The sequence below is a fragment of the Anabrus simplex genome, chromosome 2, assembly GCF_040414725.1.
Source record: "Anabrus simplex isolate iqAnaSimp1 chromosome 2, ASM4041472v1, whole genome shotgun sequence".
Taxonomy (NCBI): domain Eukaryota; kingdom Metazoa; phylum Arthropoda; class Insecta; order Orthoptera; family Tettigoniidae; genus Anabrus; species Anabrus simplex.
The window spans coordinates 633,288,388-633,310,718 of NC_090266.1; the positions used below are offsets into that span (position 1 = coordinate 633,288,388).

At 38.3% G+C, this 22,331-nt stretch overlaps 1 protein-coding gene across 1 annotated transcript in view; it reads right to left on the reverse strand.

Annotated features, from left to right (window-relative positions):
- Positions 1-22,331, reverse strand: part of LOC136864294 (xanthine dehydrogenase) — a 358,258-nt gene that overhangs the window by 102,921 nt on the left and 233,006 nt on the right. The window contains exon 16 of the mRNA XM_067141086.2: positions 16,099-16,285. Coding sequence (XP_066997187.2) covers positions 16,099-16,285 — 187 coding nt within the window. The remainder of the gene's footprint in view (positions 1-16,098; positions 16,286-22,331) is intronic.

Consider the following 22,331-nt stretch of genomic DNA (forward strand, 5'->3'; position numbering starts at 1 on the left):
TAGGGGGATAATTAACCACACGATCTTTGAAAACTTCCCATATTACCTCCATAGACTGATTAGCAGTGTGTGCCGTTGCATTATCTTGCATAAAGTAACCATTACTCCTTTCTTCTTCCGTCAACTCTTGAAGGAATGGTCTGAGAATGAGGTCTATATATCGATCAGCATTTATTGTTTCACAGAAAAACATAGGCCCTATAATTCTGTGAGCTCTTATTGCGCACCAAACTCCTATTTTTTACATCATGAAGTGGACGGACATGCAGCTGGTGGGAATTTTCTGCACACCAGTAGCGATTGTGTTGACTATTTACATAGCCACTTAAGTGTAGCCATGCTTCATCACTATAAAATAAAAGTTCTGGGTCAACATACCCATCGTGAACTGACTGAAGCAACCAGTTACAATACCGAACCCTAGCGAAACTGTCAGGTCCTCAAATATTGGGCAGGGGTGGGTTTGTACGGTTTTGCTTTTAACAGTTGTGTTGCTTTGTGGGCAAAAGATAATGACACATTAGCCTGTACGGCAAGACGTGACAGGGATTCTGTTGGAGTTCTTTCCAAGAGAGCTCCTATTTCGTCAAGCTTTTCCTCTGTTAAAACGGTTCGTCTCCTGCACGATTTCTTGTTAAGAATGGATCCGGTGGTGCGGAACTTCTTTACAAATCTACGTACCATACTCCTATGGGGAGGTTGGATTCCAGGAAATTTGCGAATGAATCGAAAGCGACATTCTGTATAAGAAGAATGCTTCGCATAGCACAACACAATGAATACACGCTGTTCTACTGTATACATCACTCGTTAAACACACGATTAGTATTCCTACAGAAACTATGCTATTTTAAAGCAAACACATTGAACATGCTACCAATGCCGCAGATGAACTGAACTACTGCTGTGTATGAAGCAATGGTTATCGCTACCGTACTGCATTAGATCATCTTAGCTGGTCATGAAGCAATATATCTCTCAGCAAATGAGTCACCCGGTAGCGCTACTGCCTTCGGTGCATGTTCTCCTGACACACGGAGCAGGCCATAACAAAGACCCTGTACATCGTTAGCCGCAGCAACCAGTTGTACAGTGCCTCTTTGTAATGTCACTCGATCTCGGGAAATAGTTAACGGTAAATGGCATTCTATTAGCCTCTAAAAAAAAGTTTCTCAAATCCCTCAGAATGGCATTAAAACATGCCAGCCTCCGAATTCTTAGCAAGGCCATGGCTACTCAGTGGCAGAATTACGAGTCTACTCTACCCGACATAGGAAAATCAAGTTTTATAGACAGCAGGAATATTTTTGTGATGGATCATCGTATTGTGAAGAACAGGAACAGGTATTGCTGGCAAATTTTCAACAGGTTCTCGTCGATATTATGATGCCAATTTGAACACATTGCGGACCGGTCCCGAGAAAACTCGTGCATGCCTGGCCGAACGTTGCGGACCAGTCCCGAGTTATCTCGTGTTAGCAGCAGACTGAAGTTTAGTGCTATCTTTTGATATATACCGGAACTATTTGGAGGTCAAGGGTGCTAGAACTCTTATGCATGGTTCTACACAATCGATAGTCGCATTTCTTTTCGATTACTCTTCATATCATAACTTTTCTTTGCATTTCCTGACAACATGCTTACAAAGTTTGAAGGGCCATGCAAGATTGCAGCGCACACGGATCGCACGTGTTTAGACAGGGATGAAATTATTCGCGTATTATGTGCTGATACAGGCTCAGAATGTCGAAGTGATGCTGAATATTTAGAGTTCGGTGATGAAATACATTCTAACGGAAATGTTTCAAGTGATGACGAGTAGATATCCTTATCTTCAAGGTGTGGAACTCACGTGGTGCAGGACGAGTCTCATAACTGTGTTACGGGTGTAAATATTCTAAATATTGTAAATAATATAGTGTTTTCTGACAACTAGGTTATGGACAACAGTAAACCTAGACTAGAGGATTTTGAACGTGCTCCTGATATAAAGGTATGGCCTAATGAACCTGGAAACGTAGGGCAAGTATCAGTACTTATGTTTGTGAGGACTTTTTCATTATGTAGCTGAGCAGACAAACTTATACTATGAGCAGAATTCACATTCTCATAACGTATCCCGTAAAACCTAAAGTGGACTAATGTCCCTAGGAGGGAAATTAAAAAATTGTTTTGTGTATATTGATAGGGCAGGTTAAGAAACCATATCTGAAAGATTACTGGCCAACCGATTCCCTAATAGAAAACCATATATTTCAGAAAACTATGAGCCAAAATAGATTTCAGCAAATACTTACCTAACTGCATTTCAACTACTAATCAGGAATGCCTCCAGAATAAAACACAGTAGTCCTTCAAAGGCTAGTGAAGTTCTGGCAGTTTATTTGAATGCATGCACTCCAGTTTGGAGGTAGTTAGAAAGTGGCCGGGAACAGGGCTGTGCAAGGGGTGAAGGGCACCCGGTCCGCAATGTGTTAAGTTTATGGTTATTAAACAAGCCAAAATGAAGAATAATTGTGCAGCCGCAAGAAAATACAGCATAGGCCTAACAAAAGCCAATATTCAGAGTTAGCTTGAAGACAAGGATAGCTTAAAATACACATTCAGTGGCCCACAACAAGGACACATTAAAGAAGTCAAGATGAAATTGCGTGGTATATGTGCGAAAAACACAAGGGCGGAATTGTCATACCCGAGCACAATAAACTCGTTCGTTGACCAACGTCCGCAAATTTATTAGGCCTACATATCCCTAACCGCTGAAGTCGGCCAAACCCGGCAAGCGAGATGTGTTGCGGCAGCCGGTTGTACCCAACACTGAGTTAAATAACAGTTTTAAAGACAGCAAGAATATTTTCCTGATGGATCATCGAATTGAAGAGAAGTATGGAACATGTATTGCTGGCAAATTATCAACGGGTTCTCATCGATGTGATGCCAATTTTAAGTTGATGGTTTATTAAACCCTTGGAAATAAAGAATAATTGTTCAGCCACAAAATATACGGCATAACTAAAGCCAATGTTCGGCGTTTGCGTGAAGAAAAAATAGCCTGAAGATGCGAACCGTACAAGGAAGGCATTCATATGATTTTACAAAGCACTTTTTAAGCCTGATTTAATTTTTCTGAAGGAAAAAGCGAGGGTCGTCTTGCATTCAGGGTCATCTTTGATTCAGAGAAATATGGTAATGGTCGCAATCCATCAGTGATGAAACAATTAAATTGTTTCATGGGATGAGAAACTGCTCCCTTCTAACCAATATCGGACAATGTGCAACATGAAGACTTTAGTCATTTGACACCAACTGCTATCCAATTGCTGTTTCACAGCTCAGTTTGTCAGTACTGTAATCACAATGTCAGCTGTTGGACAAATGAGTGGAGAAAATAAACATGTGATGTTATGATGAGCAGTATGACATAACGGATGACTCCATTATTAGTTTAGTATCCTTCCAGGCTGAGTGGTTCAGACTTCAGGTGCTGGTCTTCTGACCCCAACTAGGCAGGTTCGATCCTGGCTCAGTCCGGTGGTTTTTGAAAGTGCTCAAATATGTCAGCCTTGTGTCGGTAGATTTAGTGGCACATAAAACAACTCCTACGGGGCTAAATTCCGGCATCTCGGCATCTCCAAAAAATCATGAAAGTAGTTAGTGGGACGTAAAGCAAATAACATTATTATTAGTTTAGTATCCCAAGATAATTATAATGATGAAGTTAACAAAAACCTATCAGATATAGAAATCAAAATCAATCATACTGATCATTTGAATGCGATTGAGAAGAAACTGCTCTATCCAACACAGCAAGGCGACATATCACCAGCCGACACTGTGATGCTGCAAAGTCTTGCAGACCATGGCGGCACTAAAGTGAAGCATCGTAATAAAAAAGAAGACTCTTAAAAGCTTTTTTTAAATTATAAGCTTTCAGTGTACTCTACAGTACTGCAAGCTTGTTTATTTTTTTTATTTTTTATTGTGATATCTGAAGCCATCTCTTTTCAGTTTTGGCTCAGGTGGACAGCAATTTGATAGCAGTTACTGTCAAATGACTCAAGTCTTCATGTTGCACATTGTCCGATATTGATTAGAAAAGAGTAGTTATTTATAAACTTTATTACAATTGGCTTTTCATCGCACCGACACACCTAGGTGTTATGGCAATGATGGGACAGGAAAGGCCTAGGAGTGGGAAGGAAGTGGCCATCATCTTAATTAAGGTACAGCCCCAGCATTTGCCGGTTCATCTTTTTTTTTCAAAATGGCGCCCGGTAATGACGACGTAGTGTCTTATCCTCCGAGTAAATTAACCGTAAAATGTGACGAAAAGTGCGGAAAATGTCGAAGATTAGTGAAAAATGGAATGTTATGCGATTCATGTGATCGATGGTGGCATTATAAGAGTGGAAATTGCCCTAGAGACGTAAAAACTAATGAAAATGTTGACTGGATTTGTGAGCAGTGTGTTCGGAATGATGTTGTTGGCGACGGCGTTGACGAAGCACCGAAAACAATCGATGAGGAATATAAAAGTGCATTAGAAATTATAAACATTCTAAAAAAGAACAATGAGACTCTTAAAGTTGAAAATCAAGAATTAAAAGAAAGACAGCGATCGCTAGAATTTGGGACTGACCATTCTTTGAGTGATATACCGGTACCAGTAACAAACTCGAGCACGTGGTGTCAAGTAGTTCGTGGATGGCCGGCTAAGAAGAAATCTACAACTGAATTTCCGGAAATAAACATCAGAAATAGGTTTTCTGCCCTAAATAATTTAATTCTGGAAGAAAGTGATTGCGCGCGTGAAACCAAATCATCGCGATCCGCTGCCGTTGCCGTGCCGAGTTTAAAATTTAGGCCTAGAATTCAGATTCAAGACCCAGTTAGGCCTAAATCAGCGAAGGTAGCTGTGTTTGGTGATAGCCAAGGAAGGGGAATTGCGGGAGTGATTAACGGCGAGAATATAGCAGCAACCGGAGAAATATATCCAGGAGCTTCTATCAGCAGTGTTCTGGAAAACGTAGAAGCAGCAACTAGGAACTTCGGGAGCGGCGATGAAGTGCTTATCATCGGTGGGACGAACGACGTAGCTCACGACGACGCCAAGAATGTAAGATCACAACTTAAACATACACTAGGGAAGCTGACCCACACTAACGTCTTTTACAGGCATGATTTGAGTAGACACTTGTGTGTGAACATTGAAGTGGACAAGGTCAATACAGATATTGTTAAAATTTGTAAACATTTCCGGAATACTCAGGTTATTGAATGCAGCAGTTTTGAGAGATACTGTTATACAAAACATGGCCTCCATCTAAACAATTCAGGTAGACGAAAGATAGCAAATATTGTTCTAGATTTTATTAATCTTAAGATATGTACTGTAAAACAGGCAACTCCCTTGAGTTATAATACTGACCAGGAAAATTAGTAGAAAGAGCCAGCTGTACTTCAAGCTGGCTCAGTCAACTAGAAAAAGAAACTCAGGATAGTAAGGAATTTCGAATTACCCAATTGCAACAGTCAAGTTTTAGGGAGGAAAGGGGTCTGAGATTGCTCTTGGTAAACTGTCAAAAGTGTAGTAAATAATTAAAATTCGGTACATTGATGGAATCTTATGAGACTGATGTGGTGATAGGAGTGGAATCGTGGTTGAAAGAAGGGGTGGGTAATAGAGAAGTATTTCTAGAAGGGTACACAGTCTATCATGGAGACCGAGGGAGGGGGGGTGTTTATTCTGGTGAAAGAAACTTGCTGTTCACATGAATGGTTTACCGATGAAAGGGATGAAATATTAGTGATAAAATTAGTATGTGATAATATGAAGGAGGTGGGAATTATAGGAACATACAGGCCTGGAAGAGAGGAAAGAGACATGGAAATCTTTGAGAAAATAATAGATTACACTCATAAAAACAATAATGATATGGTAATAATTGGGGGAGATCTAAATTTGCCGGAAGTTGAATGGAATGGAGCTGCAAGTGAAGCCCATGAACAGAAACTGGCAAATAAGTTAATTTGGGAGGGAGGATTTACACAAGTAGTACAAGAACAGACTCATCTCAATAACTTACTAGATGTATTCTTGGTTAAACCATGGGAAATTGTTGATAAAACTGAGGTAATTGAAGGAATAGGAGACCATAAGGCTGTAATAATGGATGTAGGACTCGTACCAAAAAGGCTTAATAAGAGGGTTACACAAGACAAGAAATTGTACAGAATAACTAAAGTTGATGAATTTGGGACTTACAGTACCTTAAATCACAATTCAGCCGTTGGATAAGTGAAGGGAGTAATGTGGATACACTTTGGGCTAAATTTAAAGGAGCCATTTGGGAAGGAGAGAAGAGATTTGAACCTGTTAAGAAGGCTAAAATGACCTCAGACCCTGTTTATTATACAAGGGAAATAAGAAAATAAAAAAGAAAATATAGAATAGTAAACAGGAAAATCAAAGAGGGTAGGGAGAGTAGAGAAACTAGAAAACAGCTAATGAGGGAACTGAATAGAGTGAAAAAGGAAGCAAAAGAGAATTATATGAATGGCATACTTCAAGAGGGTAATGACCACAAAGGGAAATGGAAAAAGCTGTATTCATATATCAGGAATCAAAAAGGAAAAGGAATCCAAATTCCTACAGTGGTGGGAGAAGGGGGTGAACATTATTTAACAGATATTGAGAAAGTAAACCTCTTTAGTAGGGAATTCAGAGATTCAGTAGATGATTGTCAAGAGTTGGAAACCAAAACAGAAGATAGAGAGGGAGAGACACAGAGAGAAACAAGAAGCTTCTCATTCACAAAAGAAGATATTTTCAGAGAAATCCAACTGCTTCAGCAAGGAAAAGCAGCAGGAAGTGATCAAATTACTGGGGAGGTATTAAAGACAATGGGGTGGTACATAGTGCCTTATTTAAAATTTCTCTTTGACTATGTCATAAATAATAGTGTAATACCAAAGGAATGGAAGGAATCTATAATAATAACAATTTATAAAGGAAAGGGTGATAAAAGGAAACCAGAGAACTACAGACCAATCAGCCTGACCAGTATAGTTTGTAAAATACTGGAGAGTTTAATATCGAAGTACATCAGAGGGATATGTGATTATAAAAATTGGTTCATGAAGAGCCAGTATGGATTTAGAAAGAAATTTTATTGTGAGGCACAACTGGTGGGATTTCAGCAGGACATATCAGATCAATTGGATTCAGGAGGTCAGATTGCATAGCCATAGATCTTTCCAAAGCCTTTGATAGAGTGGAACATGGAATATTATTAAAGAAATTGGAGGGAATAGGATTGGACGTAAGGGTTACACGTTGGATGAAAACATTTCTAAATTCAAGAGTTCAGAAAGTCAAAGTAGGAAATAATGTATCTCAGGAAGAGAAAGTTTGGAAGGGAATTGCACAGGGTAGTATAATCGGTCCGTTACTTTTCTTAATATACGCAAATGATTTAGGGAACAATATAACATCAAAAATAAGATTGTATGCAGATGACATAATTGTTTATAGGGAAATAAACAAAATTGAGGATTATAAAATCACAGGAATAGAACCAACTATTGGGTGGTTAGGCCGTGTGCATTATGCGGCTGTGAAAGCCTTTTTTAAAATTGAGGATTGTTCAGAATTACAAAGGGACCTTGAAAGTATCCAACAATGGGTTGAAGAAAATAATATGAAGGTTTATGGAGGCAAATCAACTGTTACAACTTTTACAAACAGGAGCTTTAAAACTGAATTTGAATATACTTTGGATGAGGTAGTTATCCCAAAAGATTGCAAGTGCAAATACTTAGGTGTGAGATTTGAAAGTAATTTGCACTGGAAGGGTCATGTTGATGACATTGTTGGGAAAGCATACAGATCGTTACATGTCATAATGAGGCTACTTAAAGGATGCAACAAAGAATTAAAAGAAAAAAGTTACTTAAGTATGGTTCGTCCATTATTGGAATATGCAAACAGTGTTTGGGATCCTCACCAAGAATACCTAATAAAGGAAATAGATAGTGTGCAGAGGAAAGCAGCAAGATTTGTAACAGGGGATTTCAGGAGGAAGAGTAGTGTATCAGAAATGTTAAAGGAACTTGGGTAGGAAACTTTACGTAAGAGAAGGGAGAAAACTAGACTTATAGGATTATATAGAGCCTATACAAGAGGAGAACCATGGGGAGATATCCGTGAGAGGCTTCAGTTGGAAATTATTTATATCGGCAGGACTGACCACAAATATAAAATTACAAGGAATTTTAGCAGAAGCGATTGGGGTAAATTTTTATTCATTGGGAAGTGTGTGAAGGAGTGGAACAGTTTACCAGGGGTAGTGTTTGATCCTTTTCCAAAATCTGTACAGATATTCAAGAAGAGAATAAAAAGCAACAGAGAAAATAAATGAAGTGTTAGAGGGCAATCGACCAGTGCAGGTTATTTTAAATAAAATTTAAAAAATATGTGTGAATAAATTAATTCCATCCCCTGGTCTGAGGAGTTTGGACAGCCAAAGTAGGGGACTGCCTGTAGGGATGAAGTACAGTGGGGACTTCGAGGGACCTGGGACCGCTACGGTAGCTGTGAAGGCCCTTCAGGAACTCTGAAAAGTGGTGGCAAAAGGGGCTCTGGTTACGACGCAGCAGGTTGTTATGCTACTTAGGTTCCAGAACGGGTAAAAAAAAAAAGTAAATAAGTAAATAAATGCAATGTAAATATTAATCTTATACCAGTTGTATAGTATCATTTGAAGTAATTCCACATACTGTATATCAGTTGACTATATTTGTAAGTAGTACAGGAGATATTATAAGTAGAATTTTGTAAACAATATAAATTTATTAAGGATGAGCTGTGTGTTTAATAGAAAACATTGTTAGCATAAATTGTATAATATTGTATTATAGGAAAATTTTCTTCTCTTGTTAATTTAATATTTAGTGCTTGACAATAATGTATTTTAGTGTACCATTTGCCACCGAGGTAGACACCTCATTTGCAAATAAAGAGATTTTGATTTGATTTGAATGAAATTGAAACTGAGAAGTTTGTGGAGCTTATGGTGGCCACTCAAGTTATGCAAGATTTATGCATTTCTCACAGTTGTCATTCGTATGTGCCTTATAAAAAAACAAAAACTGAGTGACTATTGGTCAAAAAGTGCATTTCTTTTGACTTGATTTCCATCATCTGGTGGTATCCAGTGTGTTCTGTAGCACTTTGTGTCCCTGAATGTTTCAAACTATTCCACACTCAAGCTCATTATGTGCAAGACTTTGTTGTCCAAATTTTTTTTGTTGTTGTAAAAGGCATACTGTTGGAAAATGTGTAATGTAAGAAGTATTCAGTAGATTTTAATGCAACTTTTTAATCTGTAAAATAGACACTTAACTTTTTGATGATATACTGTATAATCCCGAATACCACCTGCACTTTTTCCCCCCAAAATATTGGTTCTAAATCTTGGGTGCGGGTCATATTCAAGCCGTTCATTCTCGTGAATATTTACTATGTTTACAAGGAGTACTGAAATAGATTTGAATACGGTTACCATACTCAATATACCACATGTGTACAGGCATTCAGGTCTTGTTTTAGTTGAGTTCCAGAAAAATTCAATTTTAAAAAAATATGGTTACAGTGGCATGTAAAAGCGAAATGTAAGGTAATGAAATACGGTAAATCAAAGAATATGGGTAAATGTGCGGTAAATATGGAAGCCGCTGCTGTGGATGCTTGATGGACATTTGTTTCACAAGTGTTGCTGGCACGCTGGGTGCACGAACAGCTGATCTTGCGGGATATTGTACTTTCCGAGAGTCGAGACTGTTGGTTACGGAAGTCTACCTCGCTCACATTCGAGTTCCGTATCTGTCCCATGAAAGTACTGTCGCTATAGTAAGTGATGGATTTAAAACGGCATCTGTGGTCATTTACTGTGCGTGAGAAACAAAGTTGTAAGCGAAGCTGAAATGTACAGAAATCTTGCAGTTTGCAGAAAGTACGATATTGATGAATCGTGTATTCCTGATTGGCAGAAGAAGGAAAGGCTTGCACAAAGTAACGGCGATCGCAGAGCGTTCTGCAGGCGGAATGCAGTGTTTCCAGAAATTGAAGAACGACTCTACAAATTTGTGATAGAAAAACGCGAGTTAGGATATGGTGTTTCTAATGAAACGTGTCAATTAAAAGCAGTAGAGATCTCAAAAGAACTCAAAACACAGGGTTTTAGTGCAAGCCGCGGATGGATCTGAAACTTATCGGAGAAAGGGATTGTGCATTTGGAGACGTACGTCTATTTCACGTCGTCTCCCTGGGGCATATGAAGAAAAATTAACGGCCTTTCAATGTCACATTCATTTGAGGAAGCAAAATTCTTATTTGCTGTCACAAATTGGGAATACTGACCAGTTACCTGTCTATTTTGAAATGCATGGAAAATACAGTGGATACGAAGGGTTCTAAAAGTGTAACCATCAGAACAGGCGGTAATGAAAAGCAACGATGCACGGTAATGTTGTGCGTATTAGTGGATGGAACCAAAACCCCTCCATATGTGGTTCTGAAAAGTAAAACGCTTCCGAAAAGAAACTTGCCATCTGGTGTTATTCTTAGAATACAGGAGTCTGGCTGGATGTACAGTGCATTAGTTGAGGACTGGGTGAAGTGCATATGGCAACGTCGCCCAGGAGCTTTGTTACAAAAACGAAACATGCTTGTGTTGGACAGTTACCAAGGACATACTACTGACGCCGTAAAAGATATGAGGAAAGGAAAAACCGATCTTGCGATAATACCTGGAGGACTCACTTCTATTCTACAGCCATTGGATGTGTGTGTGTGTGTGTGTGTGTGTGTGTGTGTGTGTGTGTGTGTGAACTGGCCTTTCAAAACTGCAATGAAACAGTTTTACACCAAATAGATGTCTGATGGTAACCACGCGTTAACACCAACCGGACGAGTGAAGAGGCCTGAAGTGGGACTAATATGCAGCTGGATCAAGACCGCATGGGCGTGCATTCCCAATGATCTAGTGTCCAAAAGCTTTAAGAAATGTGGAATTACAAATTCAGTGGACGGTAGTAAGGACGACTGTTTGTGGAAAGTTGCCAGCGATGAAATTTCCTATGGTGAAACTTAGGATCTCAATTGTGAATGATCTGAGTATTAGACTGATTTTATTTATGATTTTTGTGATTTTATTAACTGTAAGGTGGATTTATATTTGTGGTATATTTGAAGAGAATTAAATAGGTATGCAAGTTATTTTATTAATTTTTTTCTGTATTTTGCTGTCTCAAATTTAGGTGCAGGTCTTATTCAGTGGCGGGTGGTATTCGGGATTATACGGTAAATATGTTACAATTGCAACCTACCTACTATTGTCTACAATTTTTTTAAAAACCTTCAAAATATGGCAGTCTGCCTGCCCATATGCCACCTTAAGACATGGTCTCCAATGTGTAAGATTGGTATAAAGTACTGATTGAACATCACCAGCTTTGATTTTGTTGGTACTTAGGGATCCTAAAGGAGTGTTTGTACTTGCTAGTAAAAGTGAGAGCTCTTCTGCACTCTATTTGCCACCTCCTTTGTGGCTAGTGTACCTCGAGATATTACACTGCCAAGGTATGTAATGTTTCCCCACACTTTTTAGTGGATGGTTTCCTAGCATGATGTTTGCTGTTCGTCCCTCTGTTTATTGCCATCGCTACTGCTTTGGACTTATCTTGAGATTGAACTCCTGGAACTGAACTTTCCATTCATTGAGTCTCAACTGTACCTTTTCCTCAGTTTCTTCCCAGATCATAACATCAGCGAAAGCCATTGCATTTTGTTCATCAGAAGTTTTCTTGATGTTCTTCATTATGTCATTTATGACTGTGATAAACAATAATGGCAATAATGCACTGCCTTGCTGGACACCACTTTTGGTCTGGAACCGGGATGAATGTCCGTCACCCAATCGTACACAGCTGGTACAGTGCTCGTACAGTATCTGAACTTTCCTCACCAGTCCCTCTGGCACATTCCTTTTTCTCAGGCATTCCCATATCTTCTCTCTTGCAATGCTGTCATGTCTTCTCAATATCAAGGAAAACCATAAACAGATCTTTGCCTTTTTCCCAATATTTCTTGACTAACATATTGTACCAGGAAGGCATAGGCCCTGGCATATACGAGTTATAAAATCTTTATTCATGAGCGAACGGCTAAGTTACGACTTACAAACAGCTGTGCGAGAGAATGTTCTTGTCCCTACTGCACGGCGTGAGGAAGACGGCACGAGTGGGGCAAGAACTTCCCCGCAGAAACTTCTCGAAACTATTTTGTAAGCTTCTCAACGACTGGACCAATAAATATGAGACTAACACCAAATTGTAGCTCACATTTTAAATGTACAATCCTGCAAATTTGAGACTAATCCGTCCAGTGGTTTCAAGGATACGAGTTGAAGTTTGGGAAGTATTATCACCCCCCCTGTCACCTGACTCTGAGTGTGGCTCCCAGCCGGATATAAATAGGTCGACGAACTGAGGGTATGTTAAACACTACGATCATGACAAGACGTCAGCATGCTCCATCGCGCTTTGCGAGAGACATAAAAGTTACACTCTAGAACTTTGAAATTGTGCGAGGACGTCGCAAGTGAAGTTTCAGCCGCGTCGAGGCGTGTGAAATGTTATAAAATTTTCTCCGACTAAATCGTCATTGTATATGATTTACGAGTGTCTTAACTAAGTGAATTTAAGACAGACTGTGTATTGAAGTGTAATTGGGAATTCAAGTGTTTAGTTTACCAGTAGTCGGTACTGCAGACTTTGTCAATCTCTCGTAATTTTGAACTTTGTCATTAACTGTGACAGCATACTAGGACATTGTGTGTGATAAACTGAACTTCCAATTTATGAAAATTTAATTAATTCTGAGACTCATTTCTCGTATACTAGTACGATTATGAACAGTGTGAAATACTATTCCACTAAACATTCAACAAATAACAGGACTAAATGTGACTATTTTTTCACATATTTTCTCGAAATTTCGATTATGACCATGAGAAAGTACCGGTAACTGAATGCTAAGGACTTTTTATGGCAATATTAGGTCATACGAACTTGTGTCATGCAAATTCAGACATAAAAACTTCTTAATCTATGAACACTGGTATTCCAGAGACTGTTATAGGAGTGATATTAATGGCATTTTCTCGAGTGTTTCAGGACTGTACCGGTAATGATTATTCTGTGATTGAACCTAAGACATAATCAGCGACTATTATGAACTGTGACAGTGTTCAGTTCTTATTCTATAAACTGTGAGTGAAAGACTGTTTTCCATTTTTGAAAACGACTGTAGGTCATTACTGCATTAACTTGACTTATGGATCATACTATAGCATAGACTGTGATAGTCTGAGTCATGTATTTAACATCGTAAAACGAAAGTGAGAATACGAACCATGCATTAAGACTTGTGTCAGTGTAAAATACCAATCTTAATGATAATTAAGGGTTCTACAACCCATTATATTGTGCCAATTGAACTTTCCGCATTTCAACATTTTTCGTTAAAAGACCATCGGAAATCTTGATGAAGTGTCGCGATATTACACTGCGTAGAACGTCATTTCCAGCGTGGGATTAAACGTGGTTTCTTCAATCGTGGTATCCAGCAAGGGAATGACCGTGATTTCGATGAGGGATAATAACGTGGTGTCTTCACTGAATGGACGTGTCGTGCTGCTGGTGATGAGTTCGAGTCTTGGCTGACGCTACAGAAAGTTCCAGTCACCAAGCCACAGGACAGTACTTCATCAATCCTTATAAGCAGATTACAGGTGATATAAGTGTTTTTCAAGTATTTTTCAAGTGAGTAATTCCACTTGGACACTAACTGACATAACAAAGCACTCAATCGTTTATAGTGCTACATTCATCAACAGAAAAGTGCTTTGTGTGAATTTTACTCTTCCTAATAATTCAGGAAGACTTCATGTCTTGTTTTGAACTGTAGGTTTCTCTTTAAAATCTTTTATAAATTGAAGTTGTTTCACTTAGACGAACAATAGGGTTTGCCATAAAGCAAATGCATTATTTTATTTTCTTATAAAATCAATTTAGACGACCTGTAGGAGTATACAGCAAGTGATTGAAAACTTTTACTTGAACTATCAGATTAATAATGGAAGTGTGTATTAATATTTTGTTTAAAAATCTTAGAAAAACTGTAGATTTGCATCATAAGTGATGGACTTGGGTTTTACGCAATTCAGTTAAATGAAGTACTATGTGCAAAGTGTTATTTTGGAATTTAAAGCTATATAAGAGATCCTAGATTAACTGTAGGGTGTTTATGATCTCAGAAAATTGGTATTCCTTTTGGACATTTTTAACATCGAGTGGATGTCTCAGAATATAACAGTGCCGATATTTCATTTTTGCATTTTGAAAAGACTGACTGAGAATTTAATTTTGACAATTCAACTACAGGGTGATTTACATGAAAATTTCAATAAATATTGTCAAAAAGATTTCACCATCTATTATTCGCCCTGCGAAAATATCCTTCTCTGTACCTGCTCCAATAAGTAACCGCACACTACTCGAGATCCTTCCTATGCTTTGGCCCCATAATTATTTCCCGGTACAATATGGACACTGAAGATTACTGTAGATCTGTTGTGGACCTGTTAGGTCTGAAGCCATACTGTTCCTTTTCTAACTGTGGCTCTAAGATGACTTTCAATTGCTCTCTGAGATTTTCTCAAGAATCTTAAGCCCATGAGAAAGCAGTGCGATTCCCTGGTAGTTGGAGCATTTTCAGCAATTTCCTTTCTTAAACAGGGGAATAATGACACCCTTGCTCCAATCAGTAGGTATCTTGTCATCTTTCCAAACTGCATTGTGCACCCCATGTAGCCACTTTAAATGTTGGACTCCTGCTGCTTTAATCATGTCCATACTGACTTCAATTCCTGAGAACTTCCCTTGCGGTATCTTCTTAAGGGCAGCTTCTGTTTCTGCCCATGTAATGGAAGGTTCCTCTGTGTAGGTTTCAACAGCTGGTACTTTTATTCCCTGATCTGCTTCTTTCCTGGCCAGGTTTCCATTAGGATCCTCAATTGCTTTGATGGTTTCTACTGAATTTCTTTTGTTTTTTATTATTCTGAATAATAGTTTCATATTCTCTCTGCTGTCTTCCTCCAGTTTTTGAGTAAATTTCTCCCAGCACTTTATCTCCTCCTCTTCTACTGCCCTTTTAACTCAATTTCTTGTCCCAGTAAACTTGCTCAAGGTCTCTGATCTTCCCCTCATCCCTTACCTGTTCTGGCTTCCATAAATGGAGCATGTAATAGCATCCAACAAAATAACAGAAAAAATAGAAGAAATTCAAGTGAATATTTAATGTTCATGACTGCACTGGGCAGAAATGAGCTTCCAGATTATTAGGTAATGTTCAGTACATATAGTACATGCTGAAGAGGAGTACAGAACAAAAAATGGACAATATGACACCAACTAGACAATTTTGTATGATCTACCGACAGAACTACGGAGGGCTAAATCACCTTTGTGCAGATAATTTCTGAAACACTACTGACTTTCGGTGAGAGTGATCCCCTTCAGAATATTGAGCACAGTTTCATGTGAAACGTTCAAAGCCACTAACCCAATTTTTCCACAGTCTCCAAGCCTGGAAAGCTGTATTTCTTCCCTATTCGAGACACCAGCCATGAAAGCCTAAGTCCCAAACTCTTACAGTATTTATAAGTAAGGAAAATGGAAGAAACAAGTATACAAATTTAAATGATAAACAATAAAGAAGCTTCAAAGGAGGATAAAAGTAAAAACACACTAGAAAGTAAATGACACTGTAATATGGGCAGGCTCTTTCATCATGTTCTATCATGCTCCCCAGTTTACAGCTTTACTGTGCTTAGTTGAGCTTGGAGCAATTTTAGCAATTAATATTGAATTGAAATCATACTTTCAAAAAACTGAAATTCAAAACATAATTTTTTGCACTTCTATTCATTCACAAAATAAATTTGGAAATCCATTCTATAAATTACTTTTCATTACCTGTTCTCTGACACAGCTAAAGCTTGGGATATTGCTATTTGAGTAAGATCCATCCACTGACACGAGGGGTATACATCCATACCATCTTCTAACGGGACACACAAGCAGGTTTGAGTTTCCATAGTATAATGATATTGGCCTCCAATCTCAAAACTCCCCTTGATGGTATGTTTGCTAAGAGCCTTGGCTGAAAAAAGTTTTAAAATAAATTGAAATTGTAAGTTGTTTTCAATTCAATTGCTATATTTTCTTGCTAAATGAATGCATTTCACAAATTTTATTGAAATATAAATAAGAATTTAGATTTTGGGGTTTTCAAAATAACTTCATACATAATCATTCCAATTCATTGTCAACATTTCACCTACTTCTGTAGTATGTGTCATTATCTTAACAGAAATATGGAAGTTTTTCTTTTTTCCAAGAGGTTTGTGGCTAGATGAACATTCTGATGCTACATGATATTTGAGATGAAAATCTCAACCCAGAATCAACTGGGTTTAGAACCTCAGCCTTCTGGGTTGGAAGCCAGCATGAAAGCCACAGAGCTAAACAAGACCCCATCCCCTGTCCACTAAAGTCAAATACAAGCTTTTAATAGAAATATAATTAGGTTGAATATACCAACAATAACAAGTCATAGAAAATGATGACAAAAGTTTGGAAGAAGATTTATATTTTGACATAAGAATTTTCATGGATATTGAAAAAGTTTCAGTCACATATCAAACTGCATATAGACTAAAAAAATTCAAACAAGTGAAAAAAAAAAAAAAAAAAAAAAGCAACTGCCATTAATAGACTGTACATGAGCATTGCAGTATAGTGTACTATTCCCAATAATATAAATGAAACTAACATACGGCTTAGATGGAAACAGATACTGTAATAATTATTTTAAAAACTGTTCTTTAGCTTATTCTGATTAAGTAATTTGTGATTTGTTTGGCAAACATGGGAGCAGTATTAAGAAGTCCACCAATCTCCAGGGATTTATCAATGTTGCATATAGCTCAGTGGGAATGTCTTTCAGCAAACTAGAGGGCTTACAATTCAAATGCTGGTACTGTGGTAGTATATATCATACACTTCCTGCAGTACTTTCTACTTCTATGATTGTTTATTCTTTGTAATCTTTAAATCTCAAAAATATTTATTTCTTCAACATCTTTAAACCACAGCCAGCTGCAACAAAATCATATGAAACAGTGAAAACATACAGTGCTTATTAGTTAAAGTAATGTTATGAAATCCTGTAACTTCAGTAGTTATCAGCATTTCTCTAAACATCAACTGGTATTCCATGATCCTTTCAGCCAACAGATATGGTTCAAATACTAGACCTTGTGCACTTCTTTTGCCCCTGCCTTCCACTATCTTCAAATTTTTATAACCTCCCTGTTTCTACTCTCATATCCTGATTTTATGCTTGGATTATTGGTGATCGTGAAAAGGAATGTTGTATGGATGGAGTTGATATAAATTCATCCTTCATTTGTGTACAGTTATTCTCTCAACCTTCAATGTATAGAGACCACCAGGCTGTGGAAATAATTCCCAATTGCCGAACACATGACCTCTTGGATGTGATATGAGTTCTGTTATGTACTCTTCCAGTGGTAGCTTGGATCATGTGATTCTACTGAGGAGCGGCAAAGTCGAGCAGTGCAGCTAGAGCTGGTAAGCCACGATGAACAAACAGCACAGTGTAAGAGCAGATGGACCCAAGAAGGGAAAGTTGGAGAGGGGACAAGTGAAAGGGAAAGACAAACTGGACAACACTTAGGTGGTACAAATCAGTCATGAATGTAATTCCATAACACATGTATTCATTTCACACAAGATAGGAAAAAGCAAGTGACATAATATTCCACCCACTTGTAACAACAACATGAACATATAACAACCACTAAAAGAAACATCCAGCCTAACAAACAATATGTGGTATGATAACCACAAGACAGAGATAAAAGGGAGCTAACTGTCAAGAGATTGGGGCAAGAAGGCCTGGAGTAAAATACTTTGAGTCTAAATACAACAGTCAAATTTTCTGATCACAGAAAGCAAGGGATTATACTTGACACCAAGACAAGATCAGTTTGTGAACTAGCAAGCAGATAGACACATTAACATTGGGTAGCTCTGTACCTGTTGATATCAGTCTCACAACTTTGCTATCAAATGAGGCAAGGTATGCTGTGAAAGTGCTAAGTGAGAAAGAAGAGAAGCAGGTGTTCACAACTTTATCTGAAGCCCTCCGAAAATTACTTGGATTTACAGACATGATCAACAAGATTGAAGTCCACACAATAGTTCCTAAAGATTTCCAAAACAAACCACCTTGGGTGACGTGAGAGAGGGTGATTAGAATTCAAAGTCTTTGTCAGTTCATAAATACATTCAAAAATTCATGTGCTGGTTTCCAAAACAAGCAACCTCATTGCACCAAGGTTACGTGGGATTGCAACACATACCTTTAATTGGGCAAAGTCCCCAAAGTTTTAGAAAAGAACAAACCAGCTGTGCAGAGACATAATTCACCACAAAATTTGACAAGTTCTAGCGCACACACAACCTAGGTGAGACTGTTCGAAGTTCCATCGCTTCAGTGCCCAAGTAACCGGCTTAGCATTTAAAGTACTTCAAAATTCCACAACTTTGTTTGGGCTACCTTATCAATTCATGGATGACCAGCCAAACAGGAAAGACCTCCATCATAACAAGTTCAAGGTGGTGTACAAATGGTAGGAGAGAATTCACTTCATTTTATAGACATGTGAAACCGTTAGATTAACAAATTCACCAATCCCAGCACACTAATGGTTCTGGAGAGAGGCAATACTTCTGCATGAGGTGACGAGGTGGGTAGGAAGGTAATTTGCTGCATTATAATGAATGACTTGTAGTTGTGGAGGTCTGAGCATCGACAATTTAGTGATTCAGAGCAAGCATGACAAGCTGAAGGTCTATTCTGGGCAGATGCAATACATGAATCACAGGAAGGGAAGCAGTTATTACCCTACCCAGAAATGTGGTCTGGATTTCACTTAGGCAGTTACAAACAATTTGACTGCATGCAATGCTTCACTTTGTCCCAGGCAAGTTCAGTAAAATTCAAGTCTGAAGCAAAGCAAGCCAATCAACAAGTTTGATGTGAATCTATTGGGCAAACTAAACCTGAACAATACAACCGGCACTAATTGGCAGAAGTCCTGCCAAACTTGGATTACTGTGTTGGGATAGCATATTCTCACAATCTGAATCATATTGTGTATGATAAGGAAATATTGACCTAAATGTGGATTCATTGGAGAAGATGATGTGACATCAATAATGATTTTCATTCAACTCGGCAAATGCAAGGAAGTAAAGCTTATGGTTAACAGAGAGAACCTTCCGTTTAGTATCTGACAACAGAGGCTGGCATTATGTAACTAACTGTGGAAGTTTGATCATCCCAGGAAATTAGGGACGTCTTTAAGCTGGGTAGCATTTAAAATTGGATTCTTCAGCAAGGTAGCAATCAGCGAGTTGTCCTCATCAGGAGCAGAAAGCTTCTTAAAAATTTCCCTTAATGCCAGCCAACTATCAAAGCATTGTCCATGTTTATGTGCTGGAAGGTGACCGCTTCTTCAGGAGCATCGAACTCATCATGCTGGAGGAAAATTAGAACGTGTGTAGAGAGGAAATATTAAGATGTGCAACATGTCAACTTTATTCCTCCATTAAAATTTCTACATAGCAACTTAACAGACAAGATCTGATATTTCAAGCTGCACAGTAGTCCAGCGCTGAACTATATCTTAACTGGGGACATTGCTTGTGTACACGCTTCATTTCCAAATAAGACACGATTAAGTGTATGACATGTTGAACATATTGCAGTGGCTATGTTCACTCCTGTACACAAATGAAGGCATCCAAACTCCACAAGATAAGCCCAAATAAAATGAAATGGCGTATGGCTTTTAGTGCTGGGAGTGTCCGAGAAAATGTTCGGCTCGCCAGGTGCAGGTCTTTTGATTTGAGTCCCGTAGGTGACCTGTGTGTCGTAATGAGGATGAAATGATGATGAAGACAACATATACACCCAGCCCCCATGCCAGCGACATAGGTATATGAACAATATCTCTTCTAATTCCATCTTTAGCCTTTCTTTCTGCAATGTTGGATAATGTAACACAGTGGAATTTAATACATTTTTTGGAAAGTTTGTAGAGAATTTGTCAAATGAATTGGAGTACAGTAGTGTTGCAGCTTCATTATAACCCACTAAATGCAAACCTATCATGCACCTGATTCATTACGTCAGATTTCTTTCGCTGCAGTGGTCCTTTTGTCATAAAGTCTTATCAGAATTATTGTAGTCAGTGAGGTCACATGCAATTGTATCTATTTCTTCCCGTTGTTGTGTTGCACACTTCACAAAGTCAGAAATAGCCTTTTTTATTTGGACCGAATTCTGTTTAATGTTCTTGTAACTGATTGTATAGTATATCAACATGCAGCATTAATTTATGAAAAACAGACAACCAGAGCATGAATATGGTATCCTCAAGAGTACAGCGCAGTCCACTGGCTTCATTTATGCTAACAGAAGTTTTATCTTCTTCTAATCCACAAAAGCACTCAATCGGTTTCTCTCTCTTCTCATAAATAACATTCACCGTGTGAATGTTATAGTTCCAGAGAGTAGTGATTGTTGGAGGGAGTCTAGTCTTCACTATTTCATTCAAGAGGTCACTTCTGTGAGACAAGTTGGAAAAAAAGTTGGGATTGCAGACAGGTTACAGAAAAATAGTTTGACTTGGGGACTGTACGAACAAGCCCTTTGCATTGTCAGATTAAGTTGGTGTCCATAGCAATGAATGAAATGTGCATTAGGATAGTGTTCTTTGAGTCTCACCTGCACACCCCCTGTCCTTCCACCCATTATTCTGGCTCCATCATAACTGACAAGTAGGTTTAAGTGTTGTGTCCCTTAATATGGGATTAATTTGCTTTAGCACACATTGATTCAATCCATCTGCTGTCCTGTCTGTTAGATTCATGAACCTCCAAAACCTTTCATGAAAGTGACCTAATGCATATCTAAAAACAAGTACCAACTGGCATTTGTTCGAAACATCTGTTTCATCTGCTTCTCCTGCAGTGAATTGGGATTCCCCAATTTCTGAAGAAATTGGCTCCCTACACACATTCAACATATAGTCAAGAAGCTCGTTCTGAATGGTTTTCAATGTACCTTTAAATACAGAAGCTTTGGCCAGGTGCTCTTTCATAGTAACCTCTATTTCAGGTGAAAAATTAACGAGATCTTTGAATATTCCAGAATTTAGAGAATTTTCTATCTCATCATGGCCACAGAGTGTCACTTCAAATATGCCACAGAATTTTATGCACTGAATATTTCTGCATAATATGTGTCTATATTTCCTAACCTCATCATTATGTTTGTTAATGGATTGGCGATAAGCAGAATCCATTTGAGTCACTATATTAACTTTCCCTAGTACAGCTACTTCCACATGCATGAACTGATATGTTGGGAAGAACTTTCATGCTTTTTATTTTTTCTTTCAAGTGTTTGAGGTCTGTTACTCCAGTTTTCGTCCAAGTCAGATCATGTCTGAATAACATGCACGGAAAACAGTGATCAGAAAAACGCATTCCTTGAATCATAGCCACACAACCACTCGTATTCTATATATACCTCTGGCTGGATATGTCTATATTCACGCCTTTTATGCTACCACTCATTAATTTCAATACGCCCAATAATTGACATCTAGTTCTCTGTAGATAATGTCTAATACCATGGGTATGGTTGAGGAAGCAAAGGAATAGTACAACAGTTGTACACTTGTCATGATTTTTGTTCGTGGTCATCGAGATACAATAGTATCCAACAATCAATGTTGTGCACATAAACGTTATGTACAGAGTCCGCCAGAAAAATGTACACACACTTTGTTAGATGATATCGGGATACGGACATTGTCAACTGTTATCATTGTTTTTAAATATTGTAGTATGGTCTTTCGCTCAACAGACGTCAGTACTTGCACCCCAATAGTGGGGAAACAAAATGGCTGGAACACGCTTGACATTCAAGCAACAAAAGTACATTCTGAACTGGTTTATCAGGTTTGATAAGGCCGTTGAAGTGCAATGTCAGTGGAGGAGGGAGTTTGCAACAGAACCCCCAACACGCCTACCAATTAAATGCATTA